The 17,149-nt window shown below is 30.8% G+C and overlaps 1 protein-coding gene across 1 annotated transcript; it reads right to left on the bottom strand.

The window, feature by feature from the left end:
* Positions 1 to 3,204: 3,204 nt before the first annotated feature.
* Positions 3,205 to 17,107, bottom strand: LOC127715116 (protein YIPF6-like). The gene is made up of 7 exons (XM_052221160.1): positions 17,037 to 17,107; positions 15,060 to 15,161; positions 14,100 to 14,178; positions 11,378 to 11,420; positions 10,386 to 10,517; positions 7,547 to 7,704; positions 3,205 to 6,347 (listed from the first exon to the last, which is right to left on the bottom strand). The coding sequence occupies exons 1-7, from the start codon at positions 17,064 to 17,066 to the stop codon at positions 6,235 to 6,237; spliced, it is 657 nt and encodes a 218-aa protein (XP_052077120.1). The 5' UTR covers positions 17,067 to 17,107; the 3' UTR covers positions 3,205 to 6,234.
* Between the last annotated feature and the right edge of the window lie 42 nt (positions 17,108 to 17,149).

Raw genomic sequence — 17,149 nt, 5'->3', positions numbered from 1 at the left:
TTGTTGGTGCCAAACCCTCCCTCTAACCTGGGACAGTGGTGTAACAGTACAACATAAGAACAAACTATAAAAATCAGTTGAAAAGGGTTTTACTCCTCGGATCGATACAAAGCAGAAAAACATCTAACAAAAGAGTGCACACGCTGAAATGTCGCCTGCTTTACTGACCATTGATTTTATGTTGAAAGTCTTGATGATAAAGGTTACCGGGTATTACCTAAAGCATTGCAGAAACTTAACATTTTTAAAAATCTAGGACAATGAGGTCAAGGTCAGATAAATTGTGTCAGACGGACATATACACCAAATATAGTTGACCTATTGCGTATGCTAATTGAAAAACATACCAAAACACAAAAACTTAACATTGACCAATGAACCATAAATATGAGGTCAAGGTCAGATGATACCTGTCAGACAGACATGTACACCTTACAATCATTCCATACACCAAATTTAGCTGACCTATTGCTATTAGTATTTGAAAAACAAACCAAAACACAAAACTTAACATTGACCATTGAACCATAAAAATTAGGTCACGGTCAAATGATACCTTCCAGACAGACATGTACACCTTACAATCATTCCATACACCAAATATAGTTGACCTATTGCTTATAGTACTTGAAAAAACAGACAAAAACACAAAAACTTAACATTTACCAATGAACCATGAAATAAGGTCATGGTGAGATGATACATTGTACCTGCAAGACAGACATGTACACCTTACAATCTTTCCATACACCAAATATATTTGACCTATTACTTATAGTACTTGAAAAACTGACCAAACCACAAAAACTTAACATTGACAAATGAACCATAAAATTGAGGTCAAGGTCAGATGAAACCTGCCAGACAGACATGTACACCTTACAATCCTTCGATACACGAAATATATTTGACCTATTGATTAAAGTACTTTAAAAACAGACCAAACCACAAAAACTTTACATTGACCAATGAACCATGAAAATGAGGTCAAGGTCAGATGAAACCTGCCAGACTGACATGTATCCATTGCAGTCATTCCATACACCAAATATAGTTGACATATCACTTATAGTACTTGAAAAACAGACCAAAACACTTAAACTTAACATTGACCAATGAACCATGAAATGAGGTCATGGTCAGATGATACCTGCCAGACAGACATGTACACCTTACAATCGTTCCATACACCAAATATAGCTGACCTGTTGTCTATAGTACTTGGAAAAAAGACCAAAACACAAAAACTTAACCTTGACCAATGAACCATTAAAATGAGGTCAAGGTCAGATGAAACCTGCTAGACTGACATTTACCCATTAGTCATTCCATACACCACGTATAGTTGACATGCTGCTTATAGTATTTGAGAAACGGACCTAATCAAGTAACTTTAATCTTGATCACTGATCCATGAAATGGTGTTGAGGTCAGGTGAACCCTGGCTGACGGACATGTAGACATTGCAAGGAACCCATATACCAAATATGGTTATCCTATTACTCGTAATAAGTGAGAAATTCACATGACAAAAAAACTCAAATTTTTTTTCAAGCAGTTGTTGAACCATGAAAATGAGGTCAAGGACATTGGACATATAATAGACCGAAACTTCGTAACATAAGGTATCTGCATACAAGATATAAAGCTTCCAGGTCTTCTACCTTCTAAAATATAAAGCTTTATACAAATAGTTTACGCCACTGCCAGCAGATAGTAATACCTATGTCTCGCATACTGCAATTGTCCTGAATATGCATGAAATATTTGCCAACAATCAATCAATCGCATACTGTGACTTTCATCGCAGGCGAAACAAAAAACACAGACCTGACGTGGCAGCATATTTATACATCTCCACAGCAAAATAGAAAATAAGTACATTATTTAGCATGACATGCTGAGCTAGATTTTTTAAATGGGTGCTATTTCATGAGGTCACAATTCATAGGATGACGAGTAACTGTACTTGGACACATTATTTTCATTTCTGACTTTTAAGGAACCTGTCTACTCTTACCCCGTTATGACATGAACAAAGTGGAAAAGCAGCAAATGCAAATTCTCAAGTCTGGTTTGAACCAGTCCCTCCAACACTTGAGGCGAACATTAGACCTGAAGATACTTTATGGAGTGCAATTTATTATTTGTCAATAGATGCATCTAAAGAAGATAATTACCAACTACATTGTATGCTTCTTGAGATTTCCATTATTTAGTTCAGATGGAAAGCTGATCTGTTTCTATATTTTTTGCTGGGATATATGTGTACCTTGCAATACACCAAATATAGTTGACCTTGCAGTCCAAATTATCTATTACTCATTAGCAAGAAATTCAGGTGAAAAAAAAAATCCCTTTATTAAGCAGTCGCTGGACCATGAAAATGAGGTCATGGACAATGGATATGTGCCAAACAGAAATTCATCTATTAAGGTGTGAAACATCCAGGTCTTGGTTGTTCTGAAGTATAAATCTTTATACAAATAGTTTAGGCTTGATAAGCATTCCTATGTCTAATTTCTGAAACTTTTCTGCAGGTGAGACAATAAAAGATGTGGGGGGTATACATCAATGAAACTGAAAACACCAAAAAAATCTGCACATCAACATGGTTTTCAACAAAAGACCAGTTACATATCAAATATTACTACTGAGTTGTGTCAAATTATAAATGATGTACAGACCTTAGCAAATCACTTGAATGTAAAAAAGAGGTGAAAGTCAGAAGGATATATGTTGAGGTACAGACAGGAAATCTTGCAATCAATTTTCTGAGATTGATTGTCTTGCACACATGTAAGTGTTAGGGTCTTAAAATGTAAGTTTCTATTGGGTAAATTGGCATTTCACAAGATGAGGACTCTGTTAGAAATGTTAGAGTTTTGCCTCTAAAGGCCATACAAAAGGGGCTACTATAATTATTCACAATGGAAAGAGATGGACAAAACAGCAAACAAGTTTTTACAAGATTTTTTGTAAGATTATAATAACCTGGAAACTCAATTTTTCTGTATTTATCAGCATCTGTAGTAATATCTTTCTCTGTATAATCCTAATACAATCTCTTGGCACTGATGAAACCTTAAGGAATTCATAAATCAATAGATCAAACTTTTTATCTGAGGCAAAGGAAGCACAAACCCTCACATGGATAATACACGTACCTAGATTTTAGTGATTTAAAATAAAACTATTTGAGAATGCCATTTTATTGCATTTATTGTAATATTTATAAATAAAATTTGTCATTATATACATATCATTTCGATATACATGTATGTACAAAATATACAACTTATTCATATAAAATAACAGATCAAGCAGTCTTATGGAATTCTTAAGTTTTTAAACAAATAACAAACTAATAAACAATAATACATTAATCACACCAAGTCAGGCTGTGAACCTCTTGCATGATTTTCATAATCTATAAAAACACATTAGTAAAATAGCACTAACTTTCATTGTCACAGAAGATTATTATTAGTCTTAAGACAATCCAGAATAGTTACTGTAAATTCAGAAATTATTGTAAGGTTTTCATAAATGCGAATATTGCTACTGGGTGATTATTGCAATATAAATAAGAACTTGCATTCTGATACATTTTTCTGTATGCATATCTCTGTCTGAATACCCAATAATTAATCTTGAATTTTGTCAAAATTGCAATAAATGCTTTCAAAAATTTCTGTATAACAGTACCTAAAATGGGAGATAACTTTTTCTCTAATTTTGCACATAATCTCTTAATTTTTCACAACATTCTTTATAGATTTAATGACATTCATTTAAATAAATAAATTTCCTGTTGGAATTTCCGAATTGTTACTTGCATATCAACTTGGCAACTTTCTTTTTATAGGGGAGACAAAATGAATCAAGCTATATTGTTGATTTTTCACAGAATAATAAGGAGCCAAAGCCTCAATTTTGTTCATGAACATGAAATTCCCATAACTAAAATGTATTGCATTCAATGGTATATACCAGAATTTTCTTATATAATTCTAAAAAGGGACTGTCTATATCAAAACTGAAAAAAATGCTCAAATTTATGATTTTGAACACTTAGGCATGGGACGCAAAATTACAATAGGGAAGACTGTACAAGTTTTCTGATTGTTTTACCCTCTCTATGACATAAGATCAACAATGACAGTAGAAATAAACAGTAAAAATCAACTAGAGAAGAACTTGACACATCAGATTAGTATTGTGGCCAAGGAATAAATAAAAGTAAAACATAAATAGATTTACCTTCCTCAGGAAAATTAAGTGCCAAATGTTCGAAAAACTTCAAGTGCAAAAATACATTTAGACCTATATTACCAAAAGGGTCTATTAACAGTAGCAGAATGTCATCATTAAATTAAAAAAGAACCTGTTCATGTGTCCACTAATTGTCTTGCAAATTATCAGTTCAATTCTAGTTTTATTATAAGCTTTTCAAAAAACTGTTTGATATTGAAATTAATATTGTTATGTGAAAGAGCTCAATTCAAGTGACTTTACATTTGATTTATCAGAGTATCTCCCCATCAATACCTGTACTATTTTGGTTATAATATTGGACATTCTAAATCAAATAGAATTGACACTTTGCTAGTTGGTTAACACATACATGTTTTATGTTGTAAATATTAATTTTACACTTGTATATAGAATGTGCTTAATTTCTATTGAAATATTCTAACATCTAACATATTATTAAGTATGAAAATCTAAAACATATTTAATACTGTGATGTATATTAGATAGTATATGGTTAAAGATAAGGCTAATTGTAATAAATAAAATCAACACTATTGTTATTGAAACATGTTTTCAATTTTAAAATATTGTAAATATTCCTAGGAGTAATATTTCTATTTGGTAAGAAAGACCAGATATTCTCTTTACAAATATCTTACTCTTTAAGTCAATGACATTTCACTATGACTTATCACTATAAAGATTTTTTTGGTAGAAAAGAGCCAATGATGTGTTAAATGTATGGCTGATGTTTGAATTTGATGGTTTTAGTCACAGAAAAAAATGTCAACAAAATTCTCGGTAAACGAAAATATTTCTATGCAAATTTATGCTGTGTGTTTTGAGTACAGAAATATTCAACAAACATACTTTTTTACATGTTCATATAGGAATATGTTAAAAGAACACTTTCCATCCATGTTGACTATTTATCTATATTGCATACTGAGGGTAGAAAAATTAACCAATCATATAATGCAATTTTTTTAACAATTTAAATATGTCAAAGGTCATTTCATCTTCATTTCATACTGTTGGAAATTTTTTAAAGAAATCTCAGCTAATTTAAGATGAAGAACATGGAAATGACTAATAAATTGCAAGTATTATTACTTTTTAAAATGAAATATAATGAACGCCCATGTAATTAATCGGTCAACTATAGATACAAACATTCTTCTCTTATGACATAAAACAAGAAAACTTTGTTCAATCAATTATAAATGATTTTCCTTTTTTAAAAAATTAAAATATTCCACCAATGTACAATCAGAACTGTTAACAAAGTTAACTACTAAAAATTTACCTTTGTAGAACAACATGATCATTTTTTTATGCATCAAATTAAGATTACTTATACATGTAGCAGTATCAAGCTATTTAAAAGTTTAAACAAAAAGTGGAAAAAAATGGATAATCAAACTGACAAAGACTAAGATTTTATTCAAGGCATTTTAATTCCTATTTAGGATTAATATTTCTTCTATGTTTTCTTTAGTCAATTGGATCAAAAAGTTACTTTTGCCAAGATTAAGAAATACTCTTTTACATGTCCTCTGATCAATAATAAAAATATGATAATAGGCTATTCCATTTAAATGAATGTGGGAAAGTAGGAAGGGACACTGAAAATAATCTTCAACCAATTTTAGTTTTGAGTAAATTTCAATACACTAAATGGACATACTACACCTATTACAAAAAGATGTACCAATATCCAAAAATTTATCTTCTCTTCCTACCATACCACATTTAGTTTAATGGAATGGTCCTAATTCAAACATAAAAAAAAATGTAATTTATTTCACAATTAGATTCCATACAAATTTCTCAAAAATAAACACTTTCAGATACACACAAAATATTTCAAAGTTTCCCCACATATATACAATAATCTCTAACAACATGTTTTATAGATCTCCATATTATGGCAGTATGTGAATCACAAATATTCGTTAGATAGAATAAAATATTTCCTCATGTATGTGAAATAATTAACCAACTTATTACAAAATAAAACAGAAAAATTGGATATACTGCTAAAGCTTTTCTTTTTGGAGGCTGTGATTCTGCTAAAAATGCTGTAGATGCTGGAAAAGAAGAAAAGTAACATCTTATTATAGGTGAAAATTTCTACCGAACATGTAACTTTGTGTTGCTCAATCTTTTAATAGTCTTCTACGTTGTGTTTTGCGGATTTAGTTCTCTATACGCCATTTCCCTTTTTTGCAATGACACTATCGATTTTTCTTTGTCTTTTGAGTTATGAATGTCCCCTTGGTTTACATAAGGGAGTATTGAAATGTTATACAATTTTTTTTCACATATGAAATGCACTGTAAATGACGTCTTCTGCTTAGTTACTATTTCAGGTACTCTCTAGTTTCAAATTAACACATAAACAAATATTTTATTGTTCATTTGCACTTTTTCTTACTGAATTAAGTAGTTCCTATAAAATGATAAAACCCACATGTATGTCTATGTTTCTAGTAAATAATCTACAAATGATGTTTTGAGTATGGATGCCCATTGGTTAATCACTAATATCTGCTAAGAGGCATAACCCATAACAGGGGATAAACATTTTAAAATAGTATGCCTATGCTAGCTTATGGTCATCAGTGTGTGAAACTAGTTTCTCTTCCTTATATTCAGTGGTGTAATGCTGATGTTTTTTATTGGAAGTGTCAAGTTTCTGTTAATCATAATGTTTGATAGTTTGTCATAATCAAGAAATTCTGTGGTTGTCCTTTTTTATGGTCAACTATTGATCATACAACGTATTTCTTTTTAACCTTCAAAATCTTTATTTCTGAGGAAAAACCTTTTTCATTATCATATTGTATGACATTGATCATGGAAACTTTAAATTATACGCATATAGTTATTGAAAAGATAAATTAGCAATATATTTTCTTTTAACTATTGCAATTATTATTTAAGGAATGACTGTAATATTTTTTCTGTCTATGAGGAAATAACATCAAAAATGTGGTGCACACTGAATAACCCGCGTAGCGGGTTATTTTAAAGTGTGCATCACATTTTTTATGTTATTTCGAATAGACAGAAAAAATATTACAGTCATTTCTTATAATTTAATTCTAAATTCCATTTTTAATCGGGGTAAACCATGAAAAAACGTTGATGACGTCACGGTCACATGACAAAATTATGTCTATGAGCTGATAAACAAAACAACGTCAGCCAATCAGAAAACGCGTTACATCCAAAATTAAATTATTAACACAGACATATCTAATTTTCAATAAGATTTTATACTTACCAAAAGTTGACCATGCAAATGCTACGACCACAACAATAAATCTAATGACAAAAAGTGGTGTTGTCTGCTGAGCAATTAATATAAGTCGACATATAATCAAGGAAACAGTTAATGGACACACACAGTAACCCAATACACAAATACTTTGGAAAAATGATCTGAAATAAAGGATATTATTTCTGTAACTACATGTGAATCTGTGTTGTTTAAACCACCAATCTCTTAATCCCTGAAGACAACTAAATATATTTCACAATTGTAGAAACCAGAAAATAGCTTCAGGTATTATAAAGGATACCATATTTAACTTATTCTAAATGTGACTGTCCCAAGTCAGGACCATGTAAAACAAGTGTAATTGAGTGGTTGCCGTCTTTCAGATTTGGTGGTATTTATTTTTAGTTTTGTCATGTTTTGTCAGATCAGGCTGTTGGTTTTTTCCTTTCACATTGTGTCATGTCTGGGCCTTTTAAAGCTGACTTAACAGTATGGGTTTTGCTCCTTGTTGAAGGCTGTATAATGACCTATAGTTGCTTAAATCCATGTCATTATGATTTTGATGGATTGTTGTCTCATTGGCAATCATATCCCTTCTCCTTGCTTCATATTATTAAACGCAAAATTTTATTTTTTCCATTACCTTTGAGTCAAATGTTGGATTGCTGCTCTGATATAAGTAGCCTCATAATTCTTAATATGTATTGATAATTCTTTGGATGTTGTCTTACTTAGGTGTCATTCTTTTTTTTTCAAGTCTTATTCACCAACATAAGCTCAGAGAGTATCAATACAGAAGTAAATCATTACAGAATAAATATCTTATGATGGCTTATCAAAATAGTAAGACTTTTCAAGCAATTGTATTTGTCAACACAATATCTAATATTCCCAACACATAATTGATCTTTTATAGAATCTGAACAATTCAGAGCTTGACATATATTGTACAAGCATAGATCTGATTATTGTTGAAGACAATGTTCTTAAATAAAACTTCTAGATGTTTACCCATTATTTTTGTTGTTGGATGTCTGATTCAATGACATATACCATTTTATAGTTACTGCAAAAAACCTATTAAATCTAAAATCAACCATACAATACTGACTAAGCTATTTTTTAATAGGCTTTGAAAACAACTTCAAAATATATTATATTATAAGTAAACCAACTCTTAATTGGAATGGACTACTTGACATGTATATCTCCTATTACAATGAGCACTCAAAATGACGTTAGTGTATTAGCTTGAATATTACAAATGTTGCGATACAATTTTCTTCTTTTTTTGGTGTGCTTTTATACCATACAATGGTCATGTACATGTACTAGAGTCAAATTATGAAATGCATTTTTTTCCCATGAAACATATATTCACTTGTCCTTAATATAAAAATAAGGAGATGAGGTATGATTGCCAATGAGACAACTATCCACCAAAGTTCAAATGAAGTGGATGTAAGCAATTATAGGAAACCGTACGGCCTTCAACAATGAGAAAAACCCATACCGTATAGTCGGCTATAAAAGGTCCAGACATAAAAAATATGAAACAATTCAATTGAGAAAACTACTGGCCAAATTTATAACAAAACAATTTACCAAAAAAATGATCGACATGAACCAACGACAACCACTAAACTACAGGCTAAGTTTAAGCTTACCATCACAATGGTATAAGGTAAGAGTCTGGACTCATCCTGATCATTTAAACAAATAGCAAGGTGTTGTTGATCTATCCCCTCGAGTTTATGGTTAATCCAGAAATTGTAACAAAACCTTGCAGGTTTGGCGGTCGACCTTACAACCTTGATGTATCATTTAAAAGAATCAGTGACCTTTGATAATGTAAATAAACAGCTGCGCCATGAGCGCATGATACGCCCGTCGTCTTGTGTGTGAATTTTTATGCAATAAGCATAAATAGTTTCTGACATACGGCGTGACATGCGAAAACCCCATTTTTTTTTTACCAAAAACTCAATATCTCTAAAATAAAATTTTGAATCAAAACCAAAAAGTATACAGATCTTACGATTAATATAACTAAGAAGTTTGTAAAATTTTAAGCAATAATCATAAATCGTTTTTGAGATACGGCGTGACATGTGAAAACCCCCCTTTTAAAAAAATAAAATCAATATCTCAAAAATAAAATTTTGAATCAAAACCAAAAAGTATACAGATCTTTAGATTAATATAACTAAGAAGTGTGTAAAATTTTAAGCAATAATCACAAATCGTTTTTGAGATACGGCGCGACATGTGAAAAACCCCTCCCCCTTTTTTTACAAAATACTCAAAAACTCAAAAATAAAATTTTGAAATTACCAAAAAGTATACAGATCTTAAGGTTAATATAACTAAGAAGTGTGTAAAGTTTTAAGCAATAATCATAAACTGTTTTGAGATACGGCGCGACATGTGAAAGACCCCTCCCCCTTTTTTATCATAATACTCAATATCTCTAAAATGAAATTTTGAATCATCACCAAAAAGTATACAGATCTTAAGATTAATATAACTAAGAAGTGTGTAAAGTTTTAAGCAATAATCATAAATTGTTATTGAGATACGGCGCGACATGTGAAAAAAAACACACACCTGTTTTAGTTACTAAGTCCCGTAACTCAAAAAGTTTTAATCTTATTTTCACCACAAAGTATACAGATCGTTTGAACATCATAAGAAACAACTATGTTAAGTTTCATGAAATTTGGATAAGTCATTCTCAAGTTACGTCAAAAATTGACCGGCGTATAAAAACCAATTTATTTAAATGGTTTGTTTGCTTATAAGTGACCTGGTGACCTGTGACACATATTTATAGTCTACTTACATATTTCCCCCTAATAATTTTGTATTTAATGTGACAACCATAGCGCCAACCCAGTAAATTACAAAAACTTCTGCAAACTGAGGTCCACCGTCGGATACTTTGTCATTTTTACCATGTGATCCCTCCAACATCCTGGTAAGACAAGACAAAAAACGTATTTTAGATGTTAAAGTGTGACAGATGTGGTTTAATTGTCACCTCATAATTACAGAATTAAAAGTTAATAATCTTCCATTACATTGATGGACTACTGAAACTTGCAGAAAAAGAAGCATACATATCTTTTGAGGGGCTTATGTTAACAATTCATTTTTAACTACTATGCTTTTTGGACAATTACTGTGACTTGACTTTGAGTGTTGCTCTCCACCTATTGCAGTTTATTCAAAATTTTGACCAAATTGCAATTTATTTTATCAAAGCAAACTGTTCAACTGGTCAGAAATTTCAACTAACTGCTGTAGAAAACCACAGTGTAGTCATGAAAGTGCAAAGTGATAAAATAAAGCATATTTACAATCCAATTCGACCTTGCACTCTCACAACTTGACTGGTTTTCTACAGTAGTTTGTTAAAATTTCTGACCAGCTGAACAATTTTGTTTGAATTTTTAGTAAACTGCATGCAATAAGTGGAGAGCAACACTTACAGTCAAGTCACAGTAACAAAAAGTTTATGTTCATTTCACTGATGGTCAATAATGGTCAAATAAGATTTATGGACTTTAATTTTAATTTTTTATCAAATAATTATAAATGAAACTACTACAGTAAAATGTGAAAATATTTGTGTCAATGCACAATTCATTCTTTTGGTTTTCAAATAAACAAACAAAAAACTATTTATTAAATATTGTGTAAATTTATAGTGTCAAGTTAAAAACACTTGAATTGTAGAATAATACAAAAACATGTCTTAAAGCATTTAACTTGCACAACAGTTATAATGTCTCAGTATATCAATCAAACTAGTTGTCCTCCTGACATACTTACATTGCCATAAATACACATAAAACAAGAGGTCCCCACAGATCCCCTGAAATATAAATTATTTGTTATAATTACATAAAAACATTGTTTTGACTTCAAATATTCAATTATAATACTTTACATTTTAATGTCCAAATTATTATATACCGGTACATGAAAACATAAGAGAATCTAAATTTTACCAAAACAAATTCATACTTGTTTGAAGAATACCTTAAGTGCAACTTTATACCATACACAGATTTTTTTTAGGTCAAATAGAAAAGTGAATTGAGGGTTCAGTGATTTCAATGGCATTTTTTTAATATAATAGGTTTAATACTTTATATAAGCTTACTTTCGGAAAACGTGTGCATTCTCTAGTATTGTATTGTTTTACTGGCTCAGAATAGTTGTTGTTTATTCTTGACTGTTTCATAGAGTTAAGTGCTATTTCTGAACTGATCTGTTTTGTACGTTCTTCTATTTACCTTTTGTTATTCCAGATTTCAATTTCAACTGAGGCACATGCACCTGTCAAGTCAGGAACCTTGTCAGTGGGTTCTTTAGTTATATCTTGATGTTTTTGTCCTTTATGGAACTGTGTGTTTATGGCTTTTATTAAAGTCTATGTTAAATTTGTTCATAACTTTTCTAAACTCCAGGCCATTTAGAGCTTGACATATTGTAAAGACTTGTCTTATAAAGAAAACTGATAGCAAAATGTCTTTTGGTTTGATTTGTTGTTTGGTTGTTGTCTCGTTGACTTATACCCACATCTCATTTTAATCATATTGGTTTGCTGGACTTGTCAGACAGGATTAGTCATGGACAACTAATAAATACTCTGGTAGATTTTTTTTTTCAAATATAAAAGATTTCAATAAAACTGCTCACCAATCAACTCAACATTAAAACAAGAGGCTGTCAGAGTGATAGCAAACCGGATTTTCCTGCAGAGGCCGAACCCTGAACAGTTAAGCAAGTATGGACACAACATTTAAGCTTAAAACAGCTCTGAATTTGGATTGTGATTGAATATTTGACACAGCATAGGTTTGTGACACAAAATAAATGTGGATATTTGACACAGCATAGGTTTGTGACACAAAATAAATGTGGATATTTGACACAGCATAGGTTTGTGACACAAAATGAATGTGGTCAAAGAACTGAAAATTTTGAAATCAGACATTTACCTATTATGATCCAATATCCAAAATCTAAGTACATTGTTAGATTCAGCATATCAAAGAACCCCAAGAATTCAATTTTTGATGAAATCAAACAAAAGTTTAATTTAGGACCCTTTTGACCTCAATGTGGTATTATCTAATTAATAATGCAAATAAATACAGGTTTAGATTCAGCATTTCAAAGAACCCTATATATATTCAATTTATGTAGAAATCAAACACAGTATAATTTTGGACCCCGATTTGGACCAACTTGAAAACTGGGCCCAAAATCAGAAATCTAAATATATGTTTATTAATAGACAATATAAGCTTAGTTTTAACTTGAAAACTGGGCCCAAAATCAGAAATCTAAATATATGTTTATTAAAAGACAATATAAGCTTAGTTTTTAAAGGAGTTCGCTTCATAAAAAAAAAACATATATATATAGCATTCAGAAAATTGGTTTAAACAGAATAACAAACAAACCTACCACAAAATTCTTCAAACAATTTACCAAAGAAAAGAAAAAAATCATTCCAAAATATCATTTATCGTTAATACAATGTCTTTTAAAAAACTTATCTGTAATTATCTTCAAAATGTCTAATAATGAACAGTAAATTTCAAATTATATTTATACCGTCCCACAGAGCTTATCATGCTTATCATCATCAACATTTAGGAAACTGAAAATTTTCAAATAAATCTGTCACTCCAATTATAATTGTGTGATTGATATTTACCACATGCTTTCTTATTTGATAACAAATGAAAATTATTTAAAAACACTTTATGTAACTTTATATATATAATTAATAGTTCCCAATATTTTTTCTTTCATTTGTCACAAACTAATATAGATCTGCAACTTATCAATCAATGTCAACAACTTTATCTACACCATGTAATGTAATGAAATTTACCCTTTATAATAATAGAATATTATCTAATGAAAATGATATTTGCAAATCTGGACCCCCAAACAGGATCAAGTAAAAATTAAACATTAACACACACAAAAAAAATAAAATACCACATAACTGTGACATCTACCTTCAAAACACACATGACTTAAAAAAAATAGTTATAAAGAAATTTTTGACAGCTCCTGACTAAAATCAATTGAACAGATACAATCATTGATAGACTATCTATACATAAACATATTGATTACACCATTTCTGTTCAAAGGGAAATAACTCAATCATATAATAAATCACTTTTGGCTACTGAAAGGTCTACAACTCAACGACGAGAAAAGCTAAAATTGTGAAAATTGCCCGCCCGCCCGCCGTCCATCCCCAAATCAATAACCTATCTTTCCTTCGAAAATCCGGTTAATGAAAACTTAAGAAAGATCTGAGACCTTAAATGGAAGTTTTATCAGCTTTTTGACAGCTTAGCTGTAATAAAATGGGTCAGGACTATAATCATGATAATGAAATTTCGCGATTGTTGGATTTCTAAAGATTTGCTTGGTCCTTTTTTTTAAATAATTTTAGATTCAACTATGTTATCCTCACCTTCCCACAAAATGTAATTAAGAAAAGTTAAATGATACTTACATTCTTTTAATAATGTTTTACTCTGTTTTGGATATAACACATGCCAAAATTTAATTCCTACTGCTTTCAGATCTCGTAACTGAAATGCACAAATACATACAGTTACATGTATGACTATCTAATACAATGTCAGTTGTACCACTAACAGTTTCTTCTTAAATCACAACATTTTAATTCAAGGTATGATATATCAGAAAATTTCTGACAGTTACCATCAATTACTTTAATAATCATTTTCACCACAAAATGAGTATCATAAATGTGTAAATTAGTGGGTGTTGTAAACATTTGCTTGCACAAAAAGGTATAATGGAGGTATACCATACAATTATAGCCTTTTGATAAAATCAAGATCTTCTTTCCAAAAATAAAAAGTCATTTATATAAAAAAAAAAAGTAAGGAGACATTGTAGGGTAGAATTACCATTGAGACAGCTTTCCTCAAAAAACAAAAGACAAGGATAAGAACAACAACAGGTCACCGTAGATACATGTACAATGTAGTTTACATTCACAAGACAGCAGATAAAGTTTAAAATGTCTTATCATTAGTCTTGTAGGATCTCAAAACTAAATAGTAGATTGATATCGACATGCTACAGCTGCAAATATCTTTACTGGTGATTGCACAATCCAAATTGGTTAGAGGATGTTTTTTCAGTGAGCATTCTTTAAAATTTATTTTCTAAATTCAAACAGGAAATTTTATCTTTTATCTTTATAAAATATTATCTTACTAAACCTATGTAACTTATTGTAATTATTACATATATAGGATTTAAATACATTACAGTCCAAATGTACTGTACAATTTTAGACATCCTTCATGGGAAAATAATAACTTTAATATAACATAAAATCAATTGAAACCCAAAATCAACCATGCATAACAAAAAATATATATCTTTTTACCATGTTTTTACCCGTAAATGTATATCAACTTATTTTTGCATGTCTTACAATAGTATCTTTGACAGGTTCATCAAGGGTATTAAATTCATCTTCATCTGTTTTCAAGCCTGGAGCTGAAATGTCACCCTCTAAGGGGACATCATTCATCCCCTAAAAAAGAAATAAAAAATTGTAATGAGATGAATCAACTTCATATTTGTAGTTTCAAAAAAATACATATCAACCATACCAACACCACCCCTCTTTCTGTGAATCATTTACTTTCCTGTTCATTAAAACTTTATCTTAAAAGATTATGTTATATTTTCTAACTTGAGTCAGGCAATTATAATCAATTAATTCTGTCTCGCATAGACAAACATTTTTTTTTAATTTCTAATACCAGTATTCATAATTGCACATACTAATGACAATAAATCAAATAGTGAATTAGAATGTTTCAGGCAAAAAGATCATAGGTACTTGGGGACAGGCCATTTTTTTTAACCCTCCCCCTAATAAGCCTAATTCCAAAATCAGCAATTTTTTTGTTATCTATTAGTTCCAATTATTTTCATGTTTTTCTGAATCATATGAACATAAATATATTAGAAATAACTTGTATTTGCTATTTACAATCAATTAATTCCAAGTTTATTATCCACTGCAGTCACTGATTAACATAGAGAGAAGGTATCTCGCTTCGTACCTTACCACCTATTTAACTACATGAATTCTATGAGGAATCCAAATTTGTAAAATATTTAATTTGCTTCGGGTCAGTGGGCATGATTCTTTTCCGCTATCATCCCTCTTTATAAGCAGTCGGATATTTTAATGAAATTCGACATCTGTCGGCAGAACGGATCAATTTTGCTCGTCTTCGTATCTTGACTCTTAAATGATGGAATTTTGTATGGGTGACAACTCTTTTTTTCTTTCTAAAATAGATACAAGACAGAGAATGTCCGGAAATTATGGTTCCCTGTTCGCAATTATGTTAAATACAGAAACCAGAGTAAGAGCTCTTCGATCTTGTGTTGTACAGTGTTGTAAAGTCAGCAACAACCGACAAACCAGAAATCAACATGATCAAAGCTAAAGACGCAACACTTGGCAAATATCTGTGAAAATACTATTTTTGATAATTTTGAAGTAACCTGCGCTAAAGCAGAAGTAACTGGCTGAATTTGCTGGTTCCCGGCTTCAAATGACATCCCTGATGCATACATGTATATTGGGCTAACTACAGTAGGTTATTTTTCTTCTCACCAAAATAAATCACTTGTGAACATTAGTTGGTTTACAGTATATCATGTACAACACTGCAAACAAAACAAAATATATTAGTGAACTCTGGTACCCCTTATAGCTATGTGTCCCCATTACTGGCCAACAAATGTTCCTGTAATATATTAACACGCCATAAGAGAAAATGTCTGATGCCACAATGAACAGATTGTTGTTTAACGACAATAGTTCTTAATCTAGGGTCAAGTGAATACTGATAGGGCATGTAGGGTCTATACACCAATCTATAGTTGTTTTTCTGAATGAGTTACACTGGTTGACCTGAGGTCAATCGATGTAAATGACTTCAATGAACAATCGGTTCTTACTGTGACATAATAACATAAGTGTTGTGACATAGGAAATGTACGGAAAAGTGCACAAATAATAAAAATTTGGAGTTGTCTATATATTATTCGTGGATAAAAAGACCAGGATTCCTTTGAGATGGTGTCCGTGATGTTGAAACAAGTACGATAGGTTAACTTGTTGGGCTGTTTTTTTCAAATCAAAAAAAGTATAATTTGTATAGACTTGTCTATTTGGTCAGGTGGTGTAATACTAGTGATAGCCAGTGCTTTCAAAAGACAAAACATAGTAGTCTCGTGTTGGTGTTGGACTTTTATGTTGAGGCAAATGTTCGAGGGAATATTTCATAGATTGAAATTGTCGAAATGAAATCATTTACGACATCAAAAGAGGAGCAATGTCATCCGTGTTTCATAGGGCTGAGAACACTCTTAATATTTCGTTAACCTCCTGTTCATGAAAATCCACGTCAGCCATGACAGCAAATTAGCCTTTCGATAAATGATGCATAATGAACTATCATTGACAGTGACACCACAGTCTAAAGAAGTACAGAATGA

The sequence above is a fragment of the Mytilus californianus genome, unplaced genomic scaffold, assembly GCF_021869535.1.
Source record: "Mytilus californianus isolate M0D057914Y unplaced genomic scaffold, xbMytCali1.0.p SCAF_9, whole genome shotgun sequence".
NCBI lineage: Eukaryota > Metazoa > Mollusca > Bivalvia > Mytilida > Mytilidae > Mytilus > Mytilus californianus.
Note: the sequence above shows the minus strand (reverse complement) of the source record. Positions and strands in the feature narration are given on the sequence as shown.

Bases quoted from the DNA above. Each gene is read 5' to 3' on its own strand.
- LOC127715116 (XM_052221160.1), bottom strand. From the start codon at position 17,066: ATGGCTGACGTGGATTTTCATGAACAGGAG. The intron at 11,421-14,099 runs GTAAGTATCATT...TTTATATTTCAG, and splicing joins TAAAACATTATTAAAAGAAT to GGGATCTGTGGGGACCTCTT. The intron at 6,348-7,546 runs GTAAGTATAAAA...CTTCTTTTCCAG, and splicing joins ATTTGCATGGTCAACTTTTG to CATCTACAGCATTTTTAGCA.